General features: G+C 60.7%; 4 protein-coding genes across 6 annotated transcripts; 3 read left to right on the top strand and 1 right to left on the bottom strand.

The window, feature by feature from the left end:
- Positions 1-661: 661 nt before the first annotated feature.
- On the bottom strand, positions 662-2,075 carry TMEM190 (transmembrane protein 190). The gene is made up of 5 exons (XM_023184260.1): positions 1,996-2,075; positions 1,882-1,917; positions 1,190-1,315; positions 1,022-1,106; positions 662-933 (listed from the first exon to the last, which is right to left on the bottom strand). The coding sequence occupies exons 1-5, from the start codon at positions 2,051-2,053 to the stop codon at positions 705-707; spliced, it is 534 nt and encodes a 177-aa protein (XP_023040028.1). The 5' UTR covers positions 2,054-2,075; the 3' UTR covers positions 662-704.
- Positions 2,076-7,503: 5,428 nt separating this feature from the next.
- IL11 (interleukin 11) lies at positions 7,504-13,895 on the top strand. 2 transcript variants are annotated; one of them, XM_023184262.1, is made up of 5 exons: positions 7,504-7,665; positions 9,145-9,317; positions 9,516-9,602; positions 9,723-9,884; positions 12,117-12,737. In XM_023184262.1, exons 1-5 carry the CDS (start codon positions 7,659-7,661, stop codon positions 12,285-12,287), a joined length of 600 nt encoding a protein of 199 aa, XP_023040030.1. In that variant the 5' UTR covers positions 7,504-7,658; the 3' UTR covers positions 12,288-12,737. The 2 variants fall into 2 exon arrangements, with proteins under 2 accessions (XP_023040030.1, XP_023040031.1); XM_023184263.1 differs by lacking the exon at positions 9,145-9,317 and having other exon boundaries at positions 12,117-13,895.
- Positions 13,896-15,013: 1,118 nt separating this feature from the next.
- FAM71E2 (family with sequence similarity 71 member E2) lies at positions 15,014-22,244 on the top strand. Its single transcript, XM_023184261.1, has 10 exons — positions 15,014-15,163; positions 15,347-15,501; positions 15,575-15,833; positions 16,466-16,490; positions 16,666-16,736; positions 16,807-16,910; positions 17,008-17,060; positions 17,144-17,220; positions 17,629-19,328; positions 22,217-22,244. Exons 1-10 carry the CDS (start codon positions 15,014-15,016, stop codon positions 22,242-22,244), a joined length of 2,622 nt encoding a protein of 873 aa, XP_023040029.1.
- A 417-nt stretch (positions 22,245-22,661) lies between these two features.
- LOC111521110 (cytochrome c oxidase subunit 6B2) lies at positions 22,662-27,320 on the top strand. Of its 2 annotated transcripts, none has more exons than XM_023184264.3 (4): positions 22,662-22,885; positions 23,008-23,120; positions 23,511-23,611; positions 26,566-27,320. In XM_023184264.3, exons 2-4 carry the CDS (start codon positions 23,009-23,011, stop codon positions 26,764-26,766), a joined length of 414 nt encoding a protein of 137 aa, XP_023040032.1. In that variant the 5' UTR covers positions 22,662-22,885; position 23,008; the 3' UTR covers positions 26,767-27,320. The 2 variants fall into 2 exon arrangements, with proteins under 2 accessions (XP_023040032.1, XP_023040033.1); XM_023184265.2 differs by lacking the exon at positions 26,566-27,320 and adding an exon at positions 23,703-23,879 and having other exon boundaries at positions 22,666-22,885.
- The last annotated feature ends 416 nt before the right edge of the window (positions 27,321-27,736 follow it).

The following is a 27,736-nucleotide window of genomic DNA, read 5'->3' as shown; positions in this document are numbered from 1 at the left end:
TTGGTGCAGGGACAGGGAGGGAGCAATGGGTAGGACGAGTGTTAGACTGTAGCGCACCTCCAGGAAAATTGCCACTGGCCACTGGGGAGTTGGGAGCTGAAGTCATCGTCCATGAGGGAGGCCCTTGCCCTTTGAGAAGGCGCCTGTGCCCGGAACCCCCACCCCTTGCCTCGCCATGCTGTTACTGGTGGAGAGCAGCCCATGGTAATCTAGGTGCATCTGGGGTGGCGGCCGGGGGGTACTGTCGGTCACTGGCACTCCATGGAGGAGACTGAGGGGCACGTTTCCATGGCTGTGGCATGCTCCTGCCCCCGCCCAGTCCAGGCACCTCTCAGACCCCGCCACCCCCACATATCCCCAATTCCCTCATTTCAGACCCGCACTCCAGCACTCGTACACCTCTATCCCCTCAGTCCAGGGCTCCCATGATCACAGCCCAGGACACCCCCATGAGCGCAGATCCCCCTCAGCTCAGATCCTCCCCACTTACCTCCCAGATCTCTCTCATTCCAGGGTCCCCCTCAGCTCACACCCCCATGGCCACAGCCTGGGGCCCCCTGAGCTTCCATCCCCAAACCCCCTCCAGCCCCCACCTGTTACCCTCGCCTCTGTGTGCACCATGCCCCCTGCTCCCCACAGCTCTCAGAGAAGAGAACACGCATCCGTCCACCATAACTGTATTGAGCAGTCCCCCGGGGACGCCCCTAATCCTCGTCTTCCTCGCCCTCCGTCTCCTCACCCTCTTCTGTCCCTTCCCCCTCGGTGGCCCCCTCCGCATCCTTGGACTCTTTGGACAGGGCGACCGGCGCGCTGCCCACCGACGGCGTCTTCTTGGTCCCTCGGTGCTTGGAGAGCAGCGAGACTGACTTGGACAGGTCGCACTGACCCGCCAGGAAGCCAGGCATATGCAGCACGTCCCGGCGCTTGGCCCACCTGCAGGGAGCGGACGGCTCAGCCCCTGCCCGTGGCCGGACCCTCCCCTTGGGGGTGCAGGCACCCGCCCCATCCCAGGCCCACTCGCCAGAACAAGCAGATGCTGCAGCTCAGGAGGAGGAGACCGCCGCAGGCCCAGCCCAGCGCCCACATGTGCTTCCTCCGCATGTTTTCTGGACAAGGGAGGCAGGGTTAAGACCCGGGGCTCCCGGCCACCACACCCACGCCCCAAGGACCTGGGACCAGGAGCCCTCACCGTCGGGACGCTGGTGGTAGCAGACCCCATCACGGTAGCAGCACCGGAGGCGCAGGCAGAGGTTGGGGCTCTCGATGGCCGCCTGGCCCCCACAGCTCTCCCGGTCCCATATGTCACCCTCACAGCCTGGGGACCAACCGCCAGTGGCTTCATCACCGTGCTCCGCGCCAAAGCCCTCACACACGGGATGCCCAGGCCATGCTCCTGGGCGCCTTCCTGGTGCTTACTCTGTGCAGGACCCCAGGGGTCCAGGCCCAGCCCTCCTCCCTCAGACCCAGGAATCCCTCAGACCCAGGGGTCCAGGACCCCAGCCCCTCCTCCCTCAGACCCAGGAGTCCAGACCCTCCTTTCTCAGACCCGGGGGTCCAGGCCCAGCCCCTCCTCCCTCAGACCCAGGGGTCCACGTCCAGCCCCTCCTCCCTCAGACCCAGGAATCCCTCAGACCCAGGGGTCCAGGTCCAGCCCTCCTCCCTCAGACCCAGGACTCCGGGACCCCCCAGACCCTTGAGGCTCCCTTAGACCTAGGAGTCCAGACCCACTCCCTCAGTGGAGTGGGTCCAGGCCTCAGAGTCCAGGCCCAGCCCCTCCTCCCTCAGACCCAGGAGTCCAGGCCCAGCCCCTCCTCCCTCAGATCCAGGGATCTGATCTGGGCTCCTCCCCCTGGGTGACCCCGTATTTCAGCCGCTGCTCACTCCATGGATAGAAGAATCCCTGGATTCCATTTCCGTCTGTGAGAGGAAGGGCAGCGTTAGGGCTGTGTAGGGCCGGGCGCCCCTCCTCAGCTCCCAGCCTCACCAACCCCTCACCTGCTGAGCCCTGCAGGAGCAGAAGCAGACCCAGCGCTGGGATCCCAGAGCCCAACATGTCGCCTCCCCAGACCCCTGGGGCCGCTGTGGGAAGAGGCCTTACAGGACATCACCCCAGCAACCGGCCCCGCCCGCCTGCCCGCCAGGCCCCAGGATTCTGAGTTCTGTTGCTAGGGAGGCCCCGCAGCAGCGGGAATGAAGGGGGGTGGGGGGGCTTCACACCAGCCTGGCCATGCCTGGTCTAGGGTGTTGATTCTTTAGGTACCTGGTGGGAGACGGGGGGCATCTCAGGTTTAGAAGAGCTTCCTTGGCAACTTATGGCGGGAAAGAGAAGTCTGGGAGGGCGTGGGGATCTGGGGTGTGTCTCCATATTATCCAGGGTGCCCTGTGGGGTGGGGAACTGGGAGGTCTTGCTAGGGAATTCCTTTCCTTAGGAAAGTGATACCTGAGAAGGTGGATTCGGGTGGCCCGAAGGCTCAGGAAACCCAGTTGCTAGGGAGTCTTTTGCCTTAGCAACCAGGGGAAGGGGGGCTGGGAGGCCTCACTGAGCCCCATTGTTGGGGAAGGTCCCCCCCACCCCAGCAACGAGGAGACCTTGGAAGGGGATGAGACAATGGGGGCCGGAGCCTAAGTCCAGGGGACCCCGAGAGGCCTGCTGTCTAGGGAATGTTTAGCAGGGAAGGCGGTAGGGCTGGGCGTGGTGGCTCATGCCTATAACCCCAGCATTTTGGGAGGCCGAGGCAGGCGGATCACCTGAGGTCAGGAGTTCGAGACCAACCTGGCCAACATAGGGAAACCCTGTCCCTACTAAAAATACAAAAATTAGCTGGGCGTGGTGGTTACTTGCCTATAATCCCAGCTGCTTGGGTGACTGAGGCAGGAGAATTGCTTGAACCCAGGAGGTGGAGGTTGCAGCGAAGGAGTGAGACTCTGTATCCAAAAAATCCAAAACACACACACACACACACACACACACACACACACACACACAAAAACAGGGAAGGGGACAGGCCATGTGGCCCCTGCTGAGATTTGAGGGCCTGGTGGGCTGGAGCTGCTCGGAGACTGTGATGGTGGCTCCTGGGCAGGGAGCCTCTATGTCCCTCCTAGATCTGTTTCCCCATCTGTGAACAGAGGTTAGAGAGTGGAGGGAGGGAGTCAGCCAAATGGAGATCCTGAAGCTTCCACATTGATTCCCACCCTCTGCTCCCCAGTGACTGGGAGGAACCTTGGCTTCCAAGAGGAGGAAGCCGGACTGAGGGACTGGGTTGGGACCATAATCCCTAGTGCACCCCAAATCATGCAGTCAGCTTTGCAGCACAGTGAGGAGGGAGTCTCAGCTCCCCTGGGACAGTCTCTGGGCTAGAACTCCTGCATCTGAGGGAAAAGGGGGTTGGAAACTCAGACACCTGCATTAAAGGGAGGAGGGGCTGGAGCCTGGACTCCTGGGTCTGAGGAAGGAGGGGCTGGGCCTGGACTCCTGGGTCTGAGGGAGGAGGGGCTGGGGCCTGGACTCCTGGGTCTGAGGGAGGAGGGGCTGGGGGCCTGGACTCCTGGGTCTGAGGGAGCCTCGAGGGGCTGGCAGGTCCCAGATTCCTGGGTCTTAAGGAGGAGGGGCTGAGGGTCTGGACTCCTGGTCTGAGGGAGGAGGGGTTGGGGGTCCCAGACTTCTGGGTCTGAAGTAGGAGGGGCTGAGCGCTGGACTCCCAGGTCTGAAGGATGGGGCTGGGAGCCAGAATTGGGTCTGAGGGAGGAAGGCCTGGGGACCTGGACTCCTGGGTCTGAGGGAGGAGGGGCTGGGGGCCTGAACTTGTGGGTCTGTGCAGATGGTCCAGGAACCAGACCCATTTCTCAGAAAGCCCCGTGGGGTGACTCCCTGTGTTACCCATCTCTCCTGTAAACATCCTGGTGGGTACTGAGTAGGCCCCGGGCTGCCTTCGTCAGAGATGACACAGGTTAGAGGGGTCTCTGCAGGGGGCCGGGGGTGGGGGTCAGAGGGGTTGTGGGGCTGAGGCCCGGCAGCTGCTGACCGTTTCCTGTGTCATCTGGGCCCACTTCCCAATTCCCGGGATTCCTCAGGGATCAAGGAGGGGGTGGGGGGTGGGGCCGCCTGGCCTTGGACCGTGGCTTGGGACTGGGGGGGCCCCGCCGTCACGGCCCTCACCGCTAATGACAGGTTTGGGCTGCCTCTGTGGCCGGCCTGCCCCGTCACCCCCCAGAGGCCAGACAGGACCCCCCAGGGACTGACAGACGGACACACACACAGCCTGGGACCTGCTGACCTCACACCCTGCCGGCTCAGCTTCCCCCCGGGGCAGCGCGGGAGCCAGGACTCCCTGGTCATCCCCCACGTCCCCGTGGCTTCTCCCCAGTGGCTCTGACCACCCCAGGGTTTGTGCCCTGGCTGCCCAGTCTGTTTCCCAGCCTCCAAGCTGGTCTCTAGCTTCCCCTGGGTTCCACAGCCCTGGCTGCTTCCCGGGGCCTTTGTTGCCCCAGTTTCTCCAGCTCTGTTTGTCTCTGTCATCTGTCACTTTCTTGGGATTCCCTAGTCCCGCTTCTGGGTCTTTTCTGATCTTCATCTCTTTCTCTTTCTGTTTCTCTTGTTTTCACAGAAGTAGCCCAATGTGTCCCACCCTGACCTGGGCAGACCCAGGAGGTGCCAATAACTCCCAGCCCTGCCACTCTGCACCCGCCCCGTCTACCTGTACCTCCTGCAGCCACACTGTGGGGATGGAGCCTGAGCCCACAACCCAGGGCTGGGGACCCAGACGAGACAGGAAACTGGCAGCAGCTGGGACCCCGGATTTGTCGCAGACCCATGACCTTCCCCATACATGCTCCCCGCAGTGTAGAAGGGCCACAAGATTCTCCTCTACCTTTCTTGAACTAGAAATTAGGGCCCGGACTCCTGGGTCTGAGGGAGGAGGGGCTGGGGCCTGGACTCCTGGGTCTGAGGGAGGAGGGGCTGGGGGCCTGGACTCCAGGGTCTGAAGGAGGAGGGTTTGGGGACCTGGACTCCTGGGTCTGAGGGAGGAGGGGCTGGGGGTCTAGACTCCTGGGTCTGAGGGAGGAGGGGCTGGGGCCTGGACTCCTGGGTCTGAGGGAGGAGGGCCTGGGAGCCTGGACTCTGGGGTCTGAGGGAGGAGGGGCAGGGGCTCTGGTCCCTGTAGGGGGACGGGGCTGGCATTACCAGAGCCCTGTTCTTGCTCCCCAGCTGGCCCCAAGCCAGTCCCCTATCCCCTCGGGCTAGTCCATCCCCCAAGCTGGTGGCCTGAGTCACCTTGGCTGGCCCCGCCGGTCTGAGGGGGGGGTCTACGTCAGCTCTCCCCTCACTGACGCAGACTTGGGCCCCCCACACTGACTCAGCCGGAAGCAGGCCCCCTGAGGGGCGGAGACCCAGTGGTCAGAGGCCTGGGTCCCAGCAGGAGCCGGTGCTGGGGAGGGCCCCTGGGGGGCCCTGGAAGGGGTGGCTGTGACAGGCCAGAGAGAGGGAAAGAGAGCTCTTACCTGAGGCGATGAGGTCATGCCTCCACTGTGGTGGCATTGCTGCCTCCACCCTGGCCTGCGGGTCCCCTCCCCCCCGCACACCTCTCTCGCCTCCACCTCTGTGCAGTGACGTCCAGGGCTCTGGCCCCTGGCCCCAGTTCTGGCCACTGTCTCAGTGTCCCCACTGTCCCGTCTTCACCCCACCTTGCTCCTGCCTCTCCCTCATCCTCCCTGTCTCTCTCGAAGGCAACATCATTTTCTCTGTGTCCCTGATGTGTTCATAAAAACGAACGAGGGGAATAAGGATGGTTAGCACTGACTTTGTGCTTCACGTGAATGAGCTCACTTTATCCACATCGTGGCGTTTAGAGGGCTGGGGGTGCTCATTAACCCCCTCTTCACAGATGAGGAAACTAAGGCACAGAGGGGGAGAGTCGCACATGGAGGTCTCGCCTCTACGGAGTGTCTCAGCGCCTCTTTCTCTTGGCCTCCATCTCCGTCTCTCTTCTTCCTTCCTGTCTCCACCTGCCTCTTCGAGAAAGGCTTTTCTGGCCGGCCGTGTTGCTTCACACCCGTAATCCCAGCACTTTGGGAGGCTGAGGTGGGCGGATGACCTGAGCTCAGGAGTTTGAGACCAGCCTGGGCAACATGGCAAAACCCTATCTCTATTAAAAATACAAAAATTAGCCAGGAGTGGTGGCGGGTGCCTGTAATCCCAGCTACTCAGGAGGCTGAGGCATGAGAATCACTTGAACCTGGGAGGCAGAGGTTACAGTGAGCTGAGATCACACCATTGTACCCCAGCCTGGGCAACAGAGCGAGACTCTGTCTCAAAAAAAAACAAAAACGAGGCCAGACACCGTGGCTCACACCTGTAATCCCAGCACTTTGGGAGGCCGAGGCAGGTGGATCATGAGGTCAGGAGATTGAGACCAGCCTGGCCAACATGGTGAAACCCCATCTCTACTAAAAATACAAAATTAGCCGGGTGTGGTGGCGCACACCTGTAATCCCAGCTACTCGGGAGGCTGAGGCAGGAGAATCACTTGAACCCGGGAGGCACAGGTTGCAATGAGCTGAGATTGCGCCATTGATCACACCACTGCACTCCAGCCTGGGCAACAGAGCGAGATTCAGTCCCAAAAAACAAACACGAAAATGAGAAAGGCTTTTACTCTCTGCCCCCATTGCTGAGTCCCCAACATCTCAGCGTCTCTGTCTTTCTAATATCTGTCTCCCCATCTCTGTGAATGGGGCCTCTCCGTCCCTGTCACTCTGCCCCATATCTCTTGGCCTGGTGCCTTCAGCTGCTGCATCCTTTCTCTCAGAGTCTTGGTGTCTCTGTTCCTTTCCCCTCGGGGTTTCCCCAGTCTCCCCAAGTCCCTCCTGCTGTCTGCCTCCCGCTGTCTGATCTCGGACTCCCAGAACCTCTCCCTTTGTCTCCAGGACTGGCCCTCTGATCCTCTCTGCTTCTCTGGTGTGTCTCTCTGGCTGCCTCCATCTCCGTGGATCTGGGTCTCCCCGTCTCTGTCTCAGTCTCTCCTTCACTCTGTGTGTGTGTCTCTGTCTCTCCGTCCCTTCGACTCCCTCTTCCTCCTGCCTCCACCTCTCCAGGCCCCTGTCCTGTCCCTCCGTCCGGCCTCTCTCTGCCTTTCCATCCTCCTGCCTCCCCATCTCTCTCTGCCAGTCCTGGTCCAGCTGGACCCCCACCCACAGTCGGGCCCCAGCGCTTGAGCCTGAGTGTCTGCTCTGGCCCGTGGAGGTGGAGGGAGGGGACGCCAATGACCTCACCAGCCCCTCTCCGACCACCCCCCCCTTTCCCTTTTCAACTTTTCCAACTTTTCCTTCCGTGCCCTCCTCCGAGCGCGGCGGCGTGAGCCCTGCAAGGCAGCCGCTCCGTCTGAATGGAAAAGGCAGGCCGGGAGGGTGAGTCAGGATGTGTCAGGCCGCCCTCCCCTGCCGCCTGCCCCCCGCCCGCCCGCCCCAGCCCCCTATATAACCCCCCAGGCGTCCACACTCCTCACTGCCTCGGCCCTGCTGCTGACAGGCACATGCCTCCCCTCCCCAGGCCGCGGCCCAGCTGACCCACGGGGCTCCCCCGGCAGCGGACAGGGAAGGGTTAAAGGCCCCCCAGCTCCCTGCCCCCTGCCCTGGGGAACCCTTGGCCCTGCGGGGACATGAACTGTAAGTTGGTTCATGGGGTGGGTGGAGGGGACAGGGAGGCAGGGAAGAGAGGGACCCACGGCGGGGGTGGGGGCAGACCCCGCTGAGTCGCACGGAGAGGGACCCGGAGAGAGGCAGCCGGGGAGTCAGACACGGGGAGGAGAGCAGCTTCGGAGACAGGAGGAGGCCGAGAGGAGATGGGCAGAGAGAGACACAGACAGGCGCGGATGGAGGCAGCCAATCAGAGGCGCCGCGGGAGGGACGGGCCAGACAGGGCCCCGAGAGGGAGCGAGACGCGGAGACCGAGCAGGGGCAGGGACGGAGGGACTGGTGCCGGGAGGGAGGTGACCCCCATCGGCCCAGGCCCCAGGGAGCCCGCGGGGACCGGGAGACGCAGACTCCCTGGGATCCCGGCAGAGAGGCTCCGGAGGGAAACTGAGGCAGGGTCCGTGGAGACCACAGCAAGCCAGGGAGCAGCGACCCCAGGCAGGGGGAGGAGAGAGACTGGGCGCGGGCGGAAAGCGAGGCGAGCCGGGCAGATGCGGCCGACGGACGCACCGACAGACCGACGGCTGGCAGGGCCAGGGGGCGGGCAGGGGGTGTGCGAGGCGCGGGCGGCTGGGGAGCGCTGATTGGCTGGCGAGTGGCCGGGTGGGCGGGGCGGCCGGGGTGGGCTGCGGGGAGCGAGCCCCGGACCCCCGGGCTCCCCGCCGCCAGGTCTCCCACTCCCGCGGCCCGGCCGGGCCCGTGGCTCTGCTCCTCTCCGCCCAGGTGCGCTGCGGCCCGGCTTCGTGCGGCCCACCCGGCGGGGCTCCTGGGAGGGCGTCTAAGGGGTCTCCCGTGGGAGAGGTCCGTGTCTCCGGGGCTCCGTCCTGGCCTCTGGCTCCTTCCCCTGCTCCCAGCCAGCTCGGGCTCCCGCGGCCCGGGGAGGGGGCAGGTTCTGGCCTGTGCCTCCCCCCCCATGCCCCGCCCCGGGGCCCAGATTCCGGCGTCCGGGGGCGGACGGGAGACGCCCGGCCCGTCTACCCGCCCCGGGCCGCGTCTGCTCCGACGGGCGGGGCAGCCAGAGCCAGGGAGGGAGAGGGAAGCCCGCCCGGCCCTGCGACCTGCCCGCGGGCGTTCCACCCTGGGACTTAAGACCTCCAGCTCCCTCCTCCTTAAGGCCGGGAGTCCAGGCCCCAGCCTCTTCCTCCCTTAGTCCCAGGAGTCCAGGCCCAGCCTCTCCTCGCTCAGACCCAGGAGTCCAGACCCCAGCCTCCCCCTCCCTCGGTCCCAGGAGTCCAGGCCCCAGCCCCTCCTCCCTCAGACCCAGGAGTCCAGGTCCCCAGCCCCTCCTCCTTAAGACCCAGGAGTCCGGGACCCCCAGCCCCTCGAGGCTCCCTTAGACCCAGGAGTCCAGGTCCCAGCCCCTCCTCCTTCAAACCCAGGAGTCTAGGCCCCAGCTCCTCCTCCCTCAGACCCGGAGTCCAGCCTGAGCTCTCTGTCTTATCCTGCCCTCAGGTGTTTGCCGCCTGGTCCTGGTCGTGCTGAGCCTGTGGCCAGATACAGCTGTTGCCCCTGGGCCACCACCTGGCTCCCCTCGAGCTTCCCCAGACCCTCGGGCCGAGCTGGACAGCACCGTGCTCCTGACCCGCTCTCTCCTGGAGGACACGCGGCAGCTGACTATACAGCTGGTAGGAGAGACTGGGCTGGGGCCAGCACAGGAGGGAGGCAGACAGGAAGGGAGAGGTGTCTGTGGGCAGGCCACTTGAAGGGTTCTGGGCTCTCGGGTGGCAGAGTGAGGGAGAGGAAGAGTTGGGGGCCTGGCGTGGGGGATGGAGGGAGCCCCTAGGCTGGGCAGGGGTCCCCTCACAGCCTTTTTTCCCTGCCAGAAGGACAATTTCCCAGCTGACGGGGACCACAACCTGGATTCCCTGCCCACCCTGGCCATGAGTGCGGGGGCACTGGGAGCTCTACAGGTAAGGGCAGGGGAGTGGGCTGGGGACAAGGCGGGAGGCAGGCAGTAAAGGGGGTGGGGAGGATGAGGGGCACAGCGGGCACTGGCCGGGTGTTCTCTGATGTCCTGGCTCTGTCCCCAGCTCCCGAGTGTGCTGACAAGGCTGCGAGCGGACTTACTGTCCTACCTGCGGCATGTGCAGTGGCTGCGCCGGGCAATGGGCTCTTCCCTGAAGGCCCTGGAACCCGAGCTGGGCACCCTGCAGACCCGGCTGGACCGGCTGCTGCGCCGGCTGCAGCTCCTGGTATGTCCTGCTCCCAAGACCTGACACCCCAGACCCCCACCCCGGCCCCAAGATCCTGTGGCCTGAGTCCTTGAAGCCTGAGACCCCAGACCTAAGTGCAACAGCCCTGCTCTGAGACCCTGCCCCTACAGCCCCAAGATCCTGTGGCCCTGAGACCTTGAGGCCCTAGACCCCCAAATCCCACCCAGCAACTCCAAATCCTCACCCCAAGACCCTGAGACTGCATCATCCATGACCTCAAAGTCCCCATATCCCAGCCCCTAAGACCCAAGACCCCACCCTGAAGCCCAAAGACTTGGGAATTCAAATCCTCAACTCAAGACTTGGAGACCCTGGCCCCATGGCGTTGAAAACCACTGACCTGGCCGGGCACGGTGGCTCATGCCTATAATCCCAGCACTTTGGGGGAGGCCGAGGCGGGTGGATCACCCTAGGTCGGGAGTTCAAGACCAGCCAGACCAACATGGCGAAACCCTGTCTCTACTAAAAACACAAAATTAGCCAGGTGTGGTGATGTGTGCCTGTAGTCCCTGCTACTTGGGAGGCTGAGGCAGGAGAATTGCTTGAACTTGGGAGGCAGAGGTTGCAGTGAGCTGAGATCACACCATTGCACTCCAGCCTGGGCGACAAGAGTGAAACTCCCCCTCTCAAAAAAAGAAGAAAAAAAAGAAGAAAGAAAGAAAGAAAGAAAAGAAAACCATGGACCTCCAGACCCTGAGACCCCAGGCCCTGGCCCTGAGATCCTGACACCTTAAAGATCCCAGACCCTAAGATAAAAGACCCTGACCCAAAGCCAGCCTTGGGACCCTGGCTCTACAAACCTACAAGACCTCAAGGCCCTAGACCCTGAGCCCTGAGGCCCTATGTCTCACTCCCAACATCTAAAACCCTGAGACCCCGGATCCTGAACCTGTGCCTGTACAACCCCAAGACCCTCACTTCCAAAGCCAGCCCCAAAGCCCTGAACCCAGAAGCCTTCAAACCCTGGTTCCTGGGCCTAGCTCCAAATACCCTGGATCTCAAATTCCAACTTCTAGCTCTGAGACTCCAGCCCTCACCCGTGAGTTCCTGAACTGGAAACCAGAGACCCCACCTCTAAGACTTCAGCCCTGAGATCCAGGGCCTGACCCTACACTAGAGCCCACAGACCCCAGACACCCTCTAAAACCCCAGCCCTGGCCGGGCGCAGTGGCTCACTCCTGTAATCCCAAGGCATGGGAGGCCAAGGCAGAAGGACCTCTTGAGGCCATGAGTTTGAGACAGCCTGGGCAACATAGCAAGACTCTGTCTCATTATTATTATTATTATTATTATTATTATTATTATTATTATTATTATTATTTTGAGACGGAATCTCGCTCTGTCCCCCTGGCTGGAGTGCAGTGGCAGGATCTCGGCTCACTGCAAGCTCCGCCTCCTGGGTTCACGCCATTCTCCTGCCTCAGCCTCCTGAGTAGCTGGGACTACAGGCGCCCGCCACTGCGCCCGGCTAATTTTTTGTATTTTTAGTAGAGATGGGGTTTCACTGTGGTCTCGATCTCCTGACCTTGTGATCCGCCCGCCTCGGCCTCCCAAAGTGCTGGGATTACAGGCGTGAATTATTATTATTATTTTTTTTTTTTTGGAGACAGAGTCTCACGCTCTGTTGCTTAGGCTGGAGTGCAATGGCACCATTTCGGCTCACTGCAACCTCCGCCTCCCGGGCTCAAGCGATTCTCCTGCCTCAGCCTCCTGAGTAGCTGGGACTACAGGCCCATGCTGCCATGCCCAGCTAATTCTTTTTCTATTTTAGTAGAGACCGGATTGCCTGAGCTTAGGCAATCTGCCCGCCTCGGCCTCCCAAAGTACTAGGATTACAGGCGTGAAGGTTAATTTTTTTAAAACCAACAACAACAAAAACCCAGCGCTGAGATTCTAGCCCCGGCAACCCTCACAACCCCCAGGCCTGACCCCTCACCTGCAACTAAGATGCCAGCCCTGACTCCACGGACTTCACCCCCAGCCCCCACACTTAGCTCTGGAAGCCCATCATGACCCCAGCCTCAATTTTCTGACCCCCACACCCTGAAGAGCTCCCAGCCTAAACACTTCACCCCACACACCGCGGTCCCCCTGTGAATATGCAGCCTGGACGTCCCCCAGCCCCGATGAAGCTGCAGCTCCACATCGCCCCTGCCCTGCACCCGCGCTGCACCGTCTACCTGTGGCTCACCTTCTCTCCTCTCCTCACAGATGTCCCGCCTGGCCCTGCCCCAGCTGCCCCCAGACCCGCCGGTGCCCCCGCTGGCGCCCCCCTCCTCAACCTGGGGGGGCGTCAGGGCCGCCTACGCCATCCTGGGGGGGCTGCACCTGACACTTGACTGGGCCGTGAGGGGGCTACTGCTGCTGAAGACTCGGCTGTGACCCGAGGCCCAAAGCCACCACCGTCCTTCCAAAGCCACATCTTATTTATTTATTTATTTTGGTACTGGGGGCGAAACAGCCAGGTGATCCCCCTGCCTTTATCTCCCCCTAGTTAGAGACAGTCCTTCCATGAGGCCTGGGGGGCATCTGTGCCTTATTTATACTTATTTATTTCAGGAGCGGGGGTGGGAGGCAGGTAGACTCCTGGGTCCCTGAGGAGGAGGGAGCTGGGGTCCCAGATTCTTGTGTCTCGGAGAAGTCTGCCCACAGACTTCTGCCCTGGCTCCTCCCCCTCGAGGCCTGGGCAGGAATACATACTATTTATTTAAGCAATTACTTTTCATGTTGGGGTGGAGAGGGAGGGGAAAGGGAAGCCAGGGTTTTTGTACAAAAATGTGAGAAACCTTTGTGAGACGGAGAACAAGGAATTAAATGTGTCATACATATCCACTTGAGGGCGCTTTGTCTGAGAGCTGGGGCTGGATGCTCAGGTAACTGGGGCAGGGCAGGTGGAGGTCCCGAGTGGGCGGGGCAGGGACTGGGAGACCGGTCAGTCACCCAGACAGCTCTGTGGAGGCAGAGTATGAGCCTCGCCTCGGGCCCTGCACTGCATAGGGCTCTTTGTTTTTGAGATGGAGACTCGCTCTGTTGCCTAGGTTGGAGTGCAGTGGCACAATCTAAGCTCACTGCAACCTCCACCTCCCAGGTTTAATCGATTCTCCTGCCTCAGCCTCCTGATTAGCTGGGATCACAGGCGTGCACCACCATGCCCGGCTAATTATTTATTTCTTTTGTATTTTTAGTAGAGACAGGGTTTCAGCATGTTGACCAGGCTGGTTTCGAACTCCTGACCTCAGGTGATCCTCCTGCCTTGGCTTCCCAAAGTGCTGGGATTACAGGTGTTAGCCACCACACCTGACCTATATAGGTTTTCAATAAATATTTAATGGAAGGTTCCAGAAGTCAACCTGTGATTAACAGTACCCGTATGTGACAAAGCTGCAAGGTCAAGATGGTTCATTATGGCTGTGCGTACCATAGCACATTGGAAACAATCCAGAGATCCAACAGGTGAGGGTTAAGCAACATGGTGCATCGGTGGCTGGAATGCCACCCGGCCACCCGGCCACCCAGAGCAGGGACTAGCATTCAGGGAGGCTAAGGAGAGAGGCCTGCTTAGGATATAGAAAGATATCCTGACATTGGCCAGGCATGGTGGTCACGCCTGTAATCCTAGCACTCTGGGAGGACGAAGTGAGTGGAACACTGAAGTCCAAGAGTTCGAGACCAACCTGGGAGACATGGCAAAACCCTGTCTCAAGAAAGAAAAAATGATGTCCTGACATGAAACAGCTACAAAACCACTGCATGATGCGATCTCAATTTTTGTGTTTTTCTGTCTATTTATGGATTAAAAAAAAAAAAAAAACCTAAAGGGAAATAAGCCAAATGTTGACAATGACTGTCTCCAGGTCAAAGGAGAGAAGTGGGACTGTGGGTGACTTTTGATGTTTATGATTGTCTGTATTTTACAGAATTTCTGCCATGACTGTGTATTTTGCATGACACATTTTAAAAATAATAAACGCTCTTTTTAGAAGAACAGAATAGCAGCCTCCTCCCCTCCAAAAATAAGCCCTCAGGAGGGGACAAAGTTGACCGCTGATTGGGCCTCTCAGGGCTGTGCACTAAGTGTGGGCTTTTTACTTACACAAATCTCCCGGACCCTTGAATACGCCCTGTTTTACAGGCGAGGGAAACTGAGTGTCAGACAAGGAGTAGGGACTCTGTTGCACAGTCACACAGCTAGGGAGAGGTGGAAGTGGGATTCTGAGCCATGTCTGGCTGTTTCCCAAAGCTCTCTTTGCAACCTGGTGTTGAGGAACCCTTGCTACAGGCACACACACGAGATACGGAAAAACAGGTTCAGTAGGGATTTGGGTCTTACCCAGGGCCTAGAGAAGGGTCAACGGCAGAGTAGGGACGGTAATTCAAACCCTTTAGTTAATTTTCCCTTTACAACAACCCAGACAGACTTCCAGGGGCCCCGTGTTGTCCCTAGTTTGGGTCTGCGGTTGCGGGGGCCCATCCTGGGCTGGGAGTTCTGATTCACCCATCTCAGCCCTCAAGACTCCAGGCTGGCCAGGTGCGGTGGCTCACGCCTGTAATCCCAGCACTTTGGGAGGCTGAGGCAGGTGGATCACTTAAGGTCGGGAGTTCAAGGCCAGCCTGACCAACATGGAGAAACGCTGTCTCTACTAAAAATACAATCCAGCTACTGGGAAGGCTGAGGCAGGAGAATCGCTTGAACCCAGGAGGCAGGGGCTGCGGTGAGCCGAGATCGCGCCATTGCACTCCGCCCTGGGCAACAAGAGTGAAACTCCCTCTCAAAAAACAAAAAACAAACGAACAAAAAAAACTCCAGGCTGTATCCCTGAGGAGAAGAGAGCCCACGGTCCCGGAGAGTTCCTGGAAGAGGCCCCTGTGTGTCCGATGAGGTCACAAAGCCCCTCCACCAGAGGCTCCTCCCCCGGGCCCCTGCTGTCCACCCTGGCAGGGCCATGGCCGAGGGCCGAGTCTCCCAGCCTGGGGCATCTCCACGCTCTGTAACTCTGAGCTCCAGGCACCCGTGAAACCCCAGGGGCCCAGGCTGGTGGGCCGGGGCTGGGAGGCCTGCACACCTGGGTTCTGGGTCCCTAAACCAGTACCCATCCACCACCGCCACCATGATCTGGCTTCGAAACAGGAGGCGCCTTGAGCCGCTCCAGGGCACCCCGAAGTGGGTCCCTGTTCAAGGGGAGCTGCAAAAGACTCTTCAGAAGGGCGAATACCTGCCCCTCCGTCCACTGCCCATGTTCGAGAGTAACTTTGTTCAGGTCTCCAGCTCCCAAGGCCCCGGGGCTGAGGGGGGCAGAGGGGAAGCGAGGCCACCCGGGCTGGGGGATTTTGAGAGGGAATGGGATTTAGCCGTCTCTGTGTAGGGGACGATCAGGAGGGAGGCTCAGGCCGCGGGTGCTGGAGGGAGGCGTGGTTCCAGCGCCTCTCCCTGACTGCCCCAGGTGACCCATCAAGGGGGCCCCGTGTTCGTGAATCACAGAACCAACCGGCTGGCCATGGGCGTGGCCGCCTCCCTGCCAGGCCTGCTGTTGCCTGACATCTTGCTGATCGGCCAGCCCGCCGAGGACAGGGACTGCTCAGGCCTCGTGCTGACCAGGTGCCGCATCCCCCAACCCCTTAGCTGCCCCCTCCGCCCCTCCTGCTCTAGACGCTCCCTTCCCCTCTCCCAGGATGCTCCCCCTGGACCTCGTCCACCTCTGCGTCCATGACCTCTCTTCCTGGTGCCTGAAGCTGCGCCTGGTCTCGGGCCGCCAGTACTACCTGGCCCTGGAAGCCCCCGACACCGAGGCGGCCTTCCTGTTCCACTGTTGGATCCGCCTCATCGACCTGCTTCAGGAACCGCCTCCCACCTGGGCCCCCAGGACTGTGCGCACGGCCTCCCTGGATGTGCCCCTGGCCAAAGCGCCTGCCTCCACCTGGCACCTGCAGGTGGGACCCCAGCTCCACAGACCAGGGCGTGGCAGGCCCTAGGAACTCCCCGGCCAGATCCAGAGGGGACTGGGACCAAGAGCCCAAAGTCTAGGTCGGGGGCCTGGACCCCTGAGTCAAGGGAGGAGGGGCTGGGTCTGGACCCCTGAGTCGAGGGAGGAGGGTCTGGGGGTCTGGACTCCTGGGTCTGAGGGAGGAGGGCCTGGGGGTCCTGGACCCCTGAGTCAAGGGAGGAGGGGCTTGGGGGTCTGGACTCCTGGGTCTGAGGGAGGAGGGGCTGGAACCCTGGACCCCTGAGTCAAGGGAGGAGGGGCTGGGGGTCTGGACTCTTGGGTCTGAGGGAAGAGGGGCTGGGGGACTCCTGGGTCTGAGGGAGGAGTGGCTGGGGTCCTTGAATCCTGGATCTGAGGGAGGAGGGACTGGGGGCATGGACCCCTGAGTCGAGGGAGGAGGGGCTGGAACCCCGGACTCCTGGGTCCGAGGGAGGAGGAGCTGGGCCTGGACTCCTGGGTCTAAGGGAGGAGGAGCTGGATCGCCAGGTCCTGGGAGCAGGAGGGGGCCTAGACCTCTGGCTGGGTAGGTTGTGGAGGTGTGGAAGCCCGGGCCCCTCCTGCCTCCTTCTGTCTCCGCAGGACCAGCCTGTCAGCAGACATGCAGGTGAGCAGGCCCTGCTGTTTTTCAGGACCTCTGGGTGTCGGGTTCTCCCCCAGCAGGCACAGAGCTGCACCGTTTGGCTCTTCCCCCTCCCTGTCGGGCCCTCCACAAGCTCCTGGGGTAGGTCCTGGTGCCCTCCCCTGGGGTCCCTGATCCAGGATGTTTCCTCTCTTCCCAGTCAGGGTTGCTGAGCACACCTCTCCTTATAAGAAGTCTCCGGTGGCCACTCGGAGACAGAAGAAGGCCAAGGTGAGCTGGCGGGGCGGTGCGGGCTCTAGGGGCTGCCCCTGTCTAACCGTCGCTTCCTTACCCATGCCAGGCACTCAAGCGCAGTTTCAAGTCTCAGGCTGTGGGCGACTCCCTGCCCCTCATCTGGTCGCAGCTGGAGCATGCCGACGTCAGGAAGAAACCTGCAGAAAAGAAGTGGGCGTGGGGTCTTGTTGCCGGTGGGTGGGGGGTGGGAGAAGGTGGGAGACCCCAGCCCAGATGCCACCAAAGTGCCACGGTATTGCTCCTGCAGGTCCCACCCAGACTCCCGCCCCGACAGAACTCACACCCAAGTCCACTTTTCTGGTAAGATCAACCCACCCCACCCCCTGCCACACTGCGTGGCTCTGGTTCCCGCCCCAAAGGGCTCAGACTGCTCCCCCATCCAGAGAAGACCAGCATCACCATCTGGACCATCTTCAGCATCATTTCCAGCACAGCCAACCAGGCACAGTCGTCTCCAAAGGCCAGCCTTATACCCGGGGCGGGGCCCAGGCCCCAGAGCTGAGGGAGGAGGGGCTGGGGGCCTGGACTCCTGAGTCTGAGGGAGGAGGGGCTGGGGCCTGGACTCCTGGATCTGAGGGAGGAGGGGCTGGGGGCCTGGACTCCTGGGTCTGAGGGAGGAGGGGCCTGGACTCCTGGGTCTGAGGGAGGAGGGGCTGGGGCCTGGACTCCTGGGTCTGAGGGAGGAGGGGCCTGGACTCCTGGGTCTGAGGGAGGAGGGGCTGGGGCCTGGACTCCTGGGTCTGAGGGAGGAGGGGCTGGGGGCCCGGACTCCTGAGTCTGAGGGAGGAGGGAGCAGGGGTCTGCCCTCCCAGGTCTGGGGTCTCCATGCATCCTGACCGTGCATCCTCTCCCCTCTGTCCATCTACAGGCCTGCACATCTGCATCTGATGAGGCCACAGGCCAGGGACATGTGGTTGAGAGTCCTTCGTACTGTGTCTCAGCTGACAGCCCTGATTGCTTCTTTCTGGGCTCCTGCAGCTCCCTGGACCCGTGCCTGTGGCATCCGGACATGGAAGACCTCATGGATTCTGAGAGCAGCACTTTGTCATCTGCTGCCTCTGGCCTGGCTCCCTATCCCCTGGCTGCCTGCCTCTCCACACCCTACTCTTCCATCCCCAGGGGCAGGGAAAAGGCCAGGCCTATGGGCTCCCGCCAGGGGCCGGGGCCACCACCCTGCCAGAAGGCCCCAGCTGGCCCTTTCACATCTTGCAAGGCACCATTCCTCGTTGACCAGTCCCAGAAGCTCCCAGCTGCACCTGCTTCATCGTGGAAGCCCCTACCTGGATTGGCTCCTCCCCAGAAGGTCCCAGCTGCATCAGCTCCTCCCTGGAAGGCCCCAGCTGTACCTGCTGCATCCCAGAAGGCCCCAGCTGCATCAGCTCCTCCCTGGAAGGCCTCAGCTGTACCTACCAGTCCCCAGAAGGCTGTGTCCCCCACTGCTCCAAAGAGGAAATCTCTGCTTCTCCCTGCCCCATCCCAAAAGGCTCTGCCGACCTCGCCTCCCCAATACCAGATGGCGCTGGGCTCGCCTGCCTCACGGGGGAGGCTCCCTGGTGACTTTGACGTGTTGCCAGCAGGAAGTCCTGGAAGAGCTGTGCTGGAGAGAAGCCAGTCTGGAGGGAAACCGGAGCCAGCGGTGACGGTGGGCACCCAGGAGACAGACGTGGTGGAGATGACGAGTCAGGTCAAGTCCCTGGAGTCGCCCTTCACCATGACCAAGAAGGAGTCCAAGGACATCCTGATTAGCAAAACCCAGGAGGTGACCCTGGAGGCCTTCAGGGGCCAGGGGAAGTTGGAGGACCCGGCCCACTTGGCGAAGCTTGAAGAGAGGTCCCTGGACCTGCCTGGCGTGAGATCCAAGGAGTTGGAGCAGCGGAAGAGATGGGTCAAGGCGAAGGAGCTGGCCGTCGAGGGCCCCTCCCAGGAGCACAGCAGGCCCTTCTCCGTGGAAGCGCTCAGCCTCGCCAAACTCACGATCATGGCCAACTCCAAAGACCAGCGCGTGAAACCCGCTCTGGTCTCACTTCCCTCCTGGCTCTTGGCGACTTCGCAGGCATCTGCCACGTCAATGATGGCTTCCATGCCCTTCCACCCAGGCCAGCTGTCCTCACCGGAGGGGAAGCCAGTGGTGGTCAGAGAACAGCCAGAGTCGCACACTTGGGTGAAGGAGGGCAAGCGGCAATGGGGCGAGAGTAAAGGGTCACCCTGGGACCCCGAGGGGCCGCCCAAGGTGCCCCTTCGCTCCAAGCCCACCTCTGCCAGTCCGAAGAGGGAAGGAATCTCCCAGGCGCCTATCCCCCTGCCCGCCTCACGGTGGGAGGGCTTACTGCCATCCCCCCTCTCAGAGACCCCCATCTCAAAGACGGAGGCCACAGCCAAGGCGTCCCAGCAGCCCAAGAGACTGTCGCAGGAGCCCGTGAAGATGCCAGCCCAGCACCCCCTGGCCACTGTGGGGTCGTCTTCAGAAATTCTTTTGCCCATGCTCTTAGAACTTGAAACTGTGAGGAACACGACCACCAAGGCAGAGGAAATACAGGAGGAATCGGGTGTCTTAAACCTTCCACCCAGGTAGCGAGGGTTAGCAGCTAGCATTTACTGTGACCTCTGCTATTTATGAGATAGAGACGATCATTCCCTCCTTTCACTTTTTTTTTTTTTTTTTTTTGACAGGTTCTCACTCTGTCACCCAGGCTGGAGTGCAGTGGTATGATCTTGGCTCACTGCAACCTCCGCCTCCTGGCATCCTGCGTAGCTGGGATTATAGGCGTGTGTCACCATGCCCGGCTAACTTTTGTATTTTTAGTAGAGACGGGGTTTCACCATGTTGGCCAGGCTGGTCTTGAACTCCTGACCTCAAGTGATCTGCCCGCCTTGGCCTCCCAAAGTGCTGGGATTACAGGCGTGAGCCACCACACCAGGCCCCCTTTCACTCTGATATATAGTGAGTGCCGACTCTGTGCCAGGCATTGTTCTAGGCAGTGGGGATACAGCGTCCGACCATGGGGCTGGTGGTGGTGGGATGTGCTCCTGGCTTCTAGCAGGTAGAGACCAGGGATGCCGCTCAGCATCCTATAGTGCAGAGGACAGCCCCCACCACAGCCCAGGTGGTCTAGGGAGGCCTCATTGAGCTGGAATGTTTTGTGTGAAGACCTGGAGGAGAGGATGGAGGAAGCCATGAGGCCATCTGCAGGGAAAGCATCCCAGCGGAGGGAATGGCCACTGCAAAGTCCCTGAGGCAGGAGTGTTTGTAATGTGCTGGACCACGGGGATCCCAGGGTGGGAAACTCGGTCAGAGGTGCAGTGGGGGGACGCCCCTCATGGAGGACTTTGCAGACAATTTTAGGAACTTTGACTCTGAGCGAGCTGGAGGGTTTGGAGCAGAAGCATAATGGGGACTGATTTCTGTGTGAAGAGGCTACCTCTGGCTGGGGCGTGGAGGATGTAGAGGGGGCAAGAGTGGGCGCCTGGAGGACAGGGTGGAGGCGGCTGCAGGAACCCAGGTAGGAGATGATGGTGGCTTGCACAAGAGGGGAGGTGATGGGGGTGTGCAGAAGCGGGGGACTCTGGAGATGCTTTGAAGAGTGAGACAATAGATTGCTTCACGGATTGGGGTTGGTGCTGTGAGAGGCTGACTTGAAGATGGCTGGGAGGATGTGGGTTCGAGATGCCCGGAGGAGGCGGCGGCAGTGCAGGGGAGCAGGTTCTGGAAGGCGCTCAGGAAAACCTCTCTTTCAGACACCTTGATTCTGAGGTGTCAGGGAAGATGCAGGGTAAGCAGTTGGACACGAGTCTGGGGCTCAGGGGAAGCAATTTGGGGAGTCACTGGTGCACAGACAGGTTAGCTCAGGCTGTGAGATTGGAGCAATTCACCACCGAGTGAGTGGAGATGGAGAAAAGTCTGAGGTGTTTGGGCAAAGAGGAGCCAGAGTCAGGGAGAGCAGAGCAGCCAGAGACCGGGGCATGTCAGCACCATGTGGAGACAGCGACAAGGTGGGGAGGGAACGTTGGTGTCAAACGCTGTGGTCAGGTGAGGGAAGCGGGGCCTGGGGTCAGACCTCTGGATTTACCAGTGTGGAAGTGATGTGGGGGTTGGGGTTGAAGTCCTGATGGGAGCAGTCAGGAGAGTGTCGAGAGAGGGGCGTCTCTAGGCCGCAACACCTCAGAAACACCACGCCAGGTGAAAGGGGCCAGACACAAAAGGCCACAGAGACCCCATTTCCATGAAATGCCCAGAACAGGCCAACCCGTAGAGACAGAAAGTGAATGGTTGGAGGCCAGGGGACTGGTGTGGAGGAAGGGGCGTGGCTACTCATGGGTTGGAGGCGAGCTGTATCGCCAGGCTAGAGTGCAGTCTCTCTAGAGACGGTCTCTCGCTCTCTCTCCCAGGCTAGAGTGCAGTGGTGGGATCATGGCTCATGGCAGCCTCGATCTTCCTGGGCTCAAGTGATCCTCCTGCCTCAGCCTCCAAAAGCCCAGCCAAGTTTTTGATTTTTTGTAGAAAAGAAGTCTCTGGGACCGGGCGCGGTGGCTCAAGCCTGTAATCCCAGCACTTTAGGAGGCTGAGGTGGGCGGATCACAAGGTCAGGAGATCGAGACCATCCTGGCTAACACGGTGAAACCCCGTCTCTACTAAAAATACAAAATATTAGCCGGGCATGGTGTCGGACGCCTGTAGTCCCAGCTACTCGGGAGGCTGAGGCAGGAGAATGGCGTGAACTGGAGGCAGAGCTTGCAGTGAGCGGAGATGGTGCCACTGCACTCCAGACTGGGAGAAAGAGTGAGACTCGGTCTCAAAAGAACCGAAAAAAAACAAAAAAACCCTGAGGTCTCACATGTTGCCCAGGCTGAAGTGCAGTGATGCCATCACAGCTCACTGCAGCCTCAACCTACCGAGGCTCAGGTGATTCTCCTGCCTCAGCCTCCTGAGCAGCTGGAACCACGGGCACGCGCCAACACGCCTGGCTAACTTTGGTATTTTTTGTAGAGATGGGGTTTCACCATGTTGTCCAGGCTAGTCTCAAACTCCTGGGCTCAAGCAATCCTCCCGCCTCCGCCCCACATACTGCTAGGATTACAGGGATGAGCCACTGCACCTGGCCGGGATTCTTAATTCCTACATTTGGCTGTCAGTGTGACCAATCCTGAGTCAGGCCTGATATTAACCAGGCAGGAGGGAGAGAAGCTTAGCAGGGTTCTGGAGGTGAAACCACCTGCCCAGATTCCAGTTACTTGCCTGCCCCTAGAGCCAGGACTCACTGATTCCACCTCGGATTTATTGTGCATTTACTACTGCCAGGCTCTGCCCCAGGCAGATACAACAGTGAACCAAACACACAGCAAAACCCGCCCTGGGGGACGCTCTCCTAAGCCAGGCATCTGCAGCTCTTAAAGCCCTGGGTACCACTCTCTCCCTACCCTGTCCCCCAAAGTTCTCTCTGGTTGCTTTCTCCCTGCAGCCTGCAGCACTCCCAGCACTTTGAGTAGCCGGATGCGGGGGGACTCAACCCCAGTGGGAAACTGTCCAGACGAGCCCAGCGCTGCCAGGTACCCTTTAAGACCCTGGAGGTGGGGGGGGAAGGGGGGAACCCAGAGGAGGAGGGGGGGGGGGGGCTGGGGGGAGGGCGGAGGGGAGGAACAGGGGGAGGACGAGGGGGGGTGCGGGGAGTCTCAGGAGCCCTGACCCCACCGCCACTCTTTCCTCTTAACTCCACAGGCCCCCAGGGTTCTGTGCGCACCGACTGTAAGAAGCGGAATGTTGAAAGGCCGCTTGGGGGGATTCGCCCCGTTTGGTAGATACCAGAACTATCGATATGCCTTTATATATTGGGGGGCGGGGGCGGGGCGAGCCCGTGGAGCCGCCCAACTTCGCAGAGATTAAAGCTTGAGTCTGAGACTCAGCAAGTCGCACCTCAGTGCCTGTGCGCGCGCGGGTCCCCGAGGGGGCGTCAGGGAGCGAGGGGTGGGTGGGGGCGTCCCTACCAGCCCCGCGGCGCACGGCTGCTCCCATTGGCTGGGGCTCGGGCGTCCAAGCCGATCTGGCCGCGGGGGCGTTACTCCTGAGCCGGGTGGGACGGCACCCCGCGGACCGTCGTACTGCAGATCCAGTGGTCGCCGACGTCAGGCAGGTGAGGGCACGACGGGTGGGGTTGAGGGGCGGGGATCAGGCTGGGGGGACGGGTCGGAGCGAGGGCGCCCCCTCGGCCCCACGGAGTCCTTGTCGCGTCCCGCAGAAGTTGCCTCCTTCTAGGATGTTGGATGTGGAAGCCCAGGAGCCCCCCAAGGGGAAGTGGTCGACGCCGCCCTTCGACCCGCGCTTCCCCAACCAGAACCAGACCCGTAACTGCTACCAGAACTTCCTGGGTGAGACCTGCTCAGCCAGGTTATGAGGGGAGCAGGGTGTGACGAGGGAAGGCGGGGAGGGGCACTCCCACCCGAAGTCCCGTGGAGACCGTTAGGGTGGGAGGCAGGGCGGGCCTGGGTTGGTGGGGGCGGGGCCTGGCCGAGAAACGGCGGGGCTGAGCTGGGAGGGGCGGGGAGAGGTTGGTAGGGGCGGGGCCGGGCCGGAAAAAGGCGGAGCTGAGCCGGGGGGGGCGGGGGGGGGGGGGGGGGGGCGGGGGGGGGCGGGACGGAGGCCGCGGGGGTAGAGGGAGGCGGGGCGAAGCAGGGAAGAACTGGGAGGAACCGAGTAGTGGAAGGGCGGGTCCTGTCCTGGAATGGGCGTGGCTTGTCGCGTGACCCTGCCCCCCACAGACTACCACCGCTGCCTCAAGACCAGGACCCGCCGTGGGAAGAGCACGCAGCCCTGCGAGTACTATTACCGCGTGTACCACTCGCTGTGCCCCACCAGCTGGGTGAGTCGGCAGAGGGGGCGCCGGGCCAGGCGTGGGGAGAGCTCGGCTGAGGCTGAGCCGGTGTCCCGCTCCCTGCCTTTCTGCTACCCAGGTGGAGAGCTGGAATGAGCAGATCAAGAACGGGACTTTCGCGGGCAAAATCTGACTGCCCCAGCGCGGCTTCCTCTGAAGATGCAGTGACCCTGCATCTTTTTGTCTCGTGGAGGGCTGGCCTTGGTTATCCACCCCTACCTCCCAGTGTCTAAGCCACGAATAATGTTATGCTGTTGCTGATGTTTCTTCTTCATGCCCAGCCAGCGGTGCGTCGTGGTGGTGGTGGGGATCCTCCCTGTGCCTGTGTCCGGGCTAACACTGCTTTTTCTAATAAGGGGCAGGTGAAGGACTGCTGCTCTGTCAGGCAGGGACGGCAGTCAGGGCCCTAAGATAGGAAGCCGAGTGCCTCCTGTCCTTCTCCCTCTCCATTCCAGCAGGTAGATGCCTCATGTTGACAGCTATGAGGCAGCTCAGGGTCCCCAGTTCTCAACACTGTCCCATCTAGATGGCTCCAAGGTGTGCCTGCCTCTCAATCACCACACCTACCTCTCACCTCAGTCTTTCCCCCACTCCCTTCCTGCCTGCCCCATCTCCCCAGGCTCCTTCCCCATCCCACCCCCATGCATCCCATCTGGGGTCCTGACGGGTCTTCTTTGTACCACCCAAAGCTGACTCCATCCCTCCCTCCCCCACTCTCTGTACTCTCCACCACTCTCCATCACGACTCCCTTCCCACCTGGCTCATTTCCCCTACCAGAACATCGAGATCCCCATCACGTGAGCCAGCTTATTCCCAACAGAGTCCCCTGGTGTCCACCCTTTTGGCACCCACACCCACAGCCAGGAGTAGCAGCCTGCTCAGTTCTCCAGTGCTTCAGGCTCACCCCGCACCCCCATCACACAGAGGCCGCTGTTGGTCTCTCCGACCACACATATCACCGCAATTTCTCCCGTGACCCCCGCCAGACTGCCAGCACCCAGAGGATGCTCAGAGCTCCCTCGGAATCATTCTCTACTCCTTCCCCATCCTGGCACAGAGCCCTAGGGTTCTAGCCTGGTCCTGCTGAGGGAGCCGTGAGACCAGTCAGCCTGGGGTGCTGGTTTTCCCAACTGGTGCTCCCTGAACTATCAGCCTCCCAAAGGGGCTCTTAGGAGGGGGAAGTCCCAACCTCTGACTGAAGCGGTCCTCTGAGGCCCTGTTCAACCCCAGGGTTCAAAGGTGACTACAACTAATCATGACAACTTGCAGGGTGACCCTAGACAAGCTTCTTGACCTGTGTGAACCCAAGGTTCCCCAAGGCAAACTAAGATGGCTCAGGGCCCCATTATCAGAGGAGATGGAGCTGGGTGAGCTCAGAGGACTGACTCCATCCTGCTCCCTGCTCCGTGATGACCTATCCATCACCTGCCCTCCACACTGCCCAGGACACACCCTAGGCGGGCCATCCCCCAGGATGACGCCACCTCTGAGATCTTGGCCTCCTGACTCCGTCTCTGACCACAACCCGAGAACGGGGTGAGGGTACAGGGTGTGGACTCAGCTACAGGAGGGCTTCTTGTTCATGCAACGTGCCCAGAGCCTTGCCGCAGGCACAGAGGCGCTGGTAGAACCACAGGGGCAGGACCCCTCTCTGAGTCACAGAATGGAACTAAGTTTGTGAGGTCACCCAGGTAACATCCCAAGCACAGGGCACCACACCTGTGCAGCCCCAACAGCCTTGTGACCTCCCCAGAGCCGTGTCTAGAACCCATTTTTGCGCTGTTGGCCAGCCTTCCTCCTTCCTCCTCCTCCCATGTTCTCTTCACTGCTTCCAGACCTCATCTCACTCAGCACGTTCTCACACTCCCGACCCCTTCTGCGGCTGCCACTGCCCCACTGATGCCTGAGCCAGGGGCAGGGGCAGACCTGCCCGGCCTGGCCTACAGCCTGGTGGACCATCACATGTGCAAACGCTGAACACCTGTGCTCTGGCTGGCTTTCCCTGGTGTCTAGTAGCCGCGTCCTGAGACCCCCAGTGCCAGCCTCACAGTCTCGGCAACCTCCCAGGTCACAGAAAACTGAGGCCACTCCACTTATTCCTGCCCCCACCCAGAACACCTGCATCCTTGTTGGCTCAACCTCCTCCTCCCCACTTCCTTCTCCTCCTCCAGCCCCATCTCCTCAATCCTTCCATCATCCACTTTCCCCTCCCTCTGCAGTTCTTCCCTCAGAACCTGATCCATCCTCCCAGCCTCCAGATCAAGGATCCTGAAGGCCACCTGCTCTGCCTCTCCTACTCACTGTCCCTTGGCTCCTAGGGGCACAGCTTTGCCTCCTCTCTCTGGGTTTCCCTCTTCCCCATCCTGAAGGTGGCAGAGCCCGAACGGTTCTGAAAATGAGTTCGGTCTAGGCCCTGAAGCTTACTAACCACGTGGCCTGGGACAAGTTCGCTAGCCCCTCCGCACTGTGGTCTTTTCATCTGAAATACGGTAACGATGACACAATAATGACACCTCCACTTCCTAGGGTTGTGGGGAGGATGGCGACATGAAAACATACAAAGCAGAACAGTGTCTGGCCCTGCTCTTCTCAGTGTGTGGGGTCTCTAGCCAGAGAGACGATTTGAGTCACTCAAATGAGCATGTCGGCTCAATTCTGATGCCCCATCTTGTACTGGACAGAGGGACTGATCGAACGGACAGACAGCCCAGGGATGACCCCAGAAACCAGTGCTGGAGCTCTTGGAGGCGTCTGGTTGACTAGCTTGCAGTCAGAGAGCGCCCGCCCGCACAGGGAGACATGGGGTCAGGGTGGGGAGTCCTTGGCTAGGGCCCTGCCTGCCTACCAGCCAAACGCTGAGAGCAGTTCTAGTGCCACATACCCAGGTCAGCCCTGGTTGTGTTTCCTGTTTCATTAGACTTCCTTCCACCTTCACCTACAGCCACCAGCCTCCGAGTTCCTTGTTTCCCTTGCTCTGGCCTCCAAGTGTATGATGGGGTTCTCAGGCCCAGGCTTCAACCAGAGGACCCTCCGCCACCACCGTTTCTTCCCGTCCTTGAGCTACCTTGGTGAACTCATGACCCCAGGCCCCGGCTCCACCAGGATGCCCCCAGGTCCTGCCAGCTGGGAAGTGCCAGCATGAATTCCTCAAACTTCGTGGAAGCCAGGGTCCCCCACAGCTGAGGGACCCCAAGCAGAACACCTACCCTCCCCAGGCCAGCTCCTGTCTGTATGGGCAACATGACTCAGAGCACCCAAGCCCCTAAGGCTGTCCTGACCATCCACGCTGCAACAAGGATAGGGAATGATCACGATGGCCCTGGCGTCTCCCCTCCCCCACCACTCCCCAAGCACCCCTTGAGCTGCTGCCCAGCTCACACCAGAAGCTGACTTTGGCCCCCACGGGGACATCAGGCAAGGTCTGGAGACATTTTTGGTTGGGACGGAGGGATGTTCCTGGCATCTAGTGGGTGAAGACTAGGGAAGCTGCCCAACATCCTGCAATGCAGAGGACACGCCCTGCCCAGAAACACCAGCTCAGCACGGCAGCAGCGTGGAGGCCGGGAAACCCTGATCGCCAGTTTCTCAATGCCCTCCACCTCCAGGGTTCAAACGATTCTCCTGCCTCAGCCTCCCGAGTAGCTGGGATTACAGGCCTCCGCCACCACGCCCACCTCAGTTTGCATTTTTAGTAGAGATGAGGTTTCTCCATGTGGGTCAGGCTGGTCTCAAACTCCCAATCTCAGGCAATCCACCCGCCTTGGCCTCCCAAAGTGCTGGGATTACAGGTGTGAGCCACTGCACCCGGCTTGCCCCTGGGTTTTAGCCCTTTTTGTTGGGGGTGGGGTGGGGTGGGGCGGATATAGAAACTTGTGAGAATGTGATGAACACTCTGAACCCCCTGTAAAGTAAAAAACGTGCATATGAGTATGTACTCTCAACACTGAAGATTTCAGAAGGTTCCTGGAAGTTCCAATGTCCACCCATGAGTCCTCAGCAAAGACCCCCTGCTCTGCTGTCCTCTTTTTCTAAGAGCTGTTGCAACAGCACCTGAATTTCAGAAACAAAAGGCCGGGCGCGGTGGCTCACACCTGTAATCCTAGCACTTTGGG

The sequence above is a fragment of the Piliocolobus tephrosceles genome, chromosome 21, assembly GCF_002776525.5.
Source record: "Piliocolobus tephrosceles isolate RC106 chromosome 21, ASM277652v3, whole genome shotgun sequence".
In the NCBI taxonomy this organism is placed as follows: Eukaryota; Metazoa; Chordata; class Mammalia; order Primates; family Cercopithecidae; genus Piliocolobus; species Piliocolobus tephrosceles.
Note: the sequence above shows the minus strand (reverse complement) of the source record. Positions and strands in the feature narration are given on the sequence as shown.

Coding starts and splice junctions, on each gene's coding strand:
- TMEM190 (XM_023184260.1), bottom strand. CDS start 2,053: ATGTTGGGCTCTGGGATCCCAGCGCTGGGTCTGCTTCTGCTCCTGCAG. Junction 1,918..1,995: donor GCTCCTGCAGGGCTCAGCAG/GTGAGGGGTTGG, acceptor TTCCTCTCACAG/ACGGAAATGGAATCCAGGGA. Junction 1,316..1,881: donor GGGATTCTTCTATCCATGGA/GTGAGCAGCGGC, acceptor GTTGGTCCCCAG/GCTGTGAGGGTGACATATGG.
- IL11 (XM_023184262.1), top strand. Junction 9,318..9,515: donor GGCAGCTGACTATACAGCTG/GTAGGAGAGACT, acceptor TTTCCCTGCCAG/AAGGACAATTTCCCAGCTGA. Junction 9,603..9,722: donor GGGCACTGGGAGCTCTACAG/GTAAGGGCAGGG, acceptor CTCTGTCCCCAG/CTCCCGAGTGTGCTGACAAG.
- FAM71E2 (XM_023184261.1), top strand. CDS start 15,014: ATGATCTGGCTTCGAAACAGGAGGCGCCTTGAGCCGCTCCAGGGCACC. Junction 15,164..15,346: donor TCGAGAGTAACTTTGTTCAG/GTCTCCAGCTCC, acceptor TGACTGCCCCAG/GTGACCCATCAAGGGGGCCC. Junction 16,491..16,665: donor GCCTGTCAGCAGACATGCAG/GTGAGCAGGCCC, acceptor CTCTCTTCCCAG/TCAGGGTTGCTGAGCACACC.
- LOC111521110 (XM_023184264.3), top strand. CDS start 23,009: ATGTTGGATGTGGAAGCCCAGGAGCCCCCCAAGGGGAAGTGGTCGACG. Junction 23,121..23,510: donor CTGCTACCAGAACTTCCTGG/GTGAGACCTGCT, acceptor TGCCCCCCACAG/ACTACCACCGCTGCCTCAAG. Junction 23,612..26,565: donor CGCTGTGCCCCACCAGCTGG/GTGAGTCGGCAG, acceptor CTTCACCTACAG/CCACCAGCCTCCGAGTTCCT.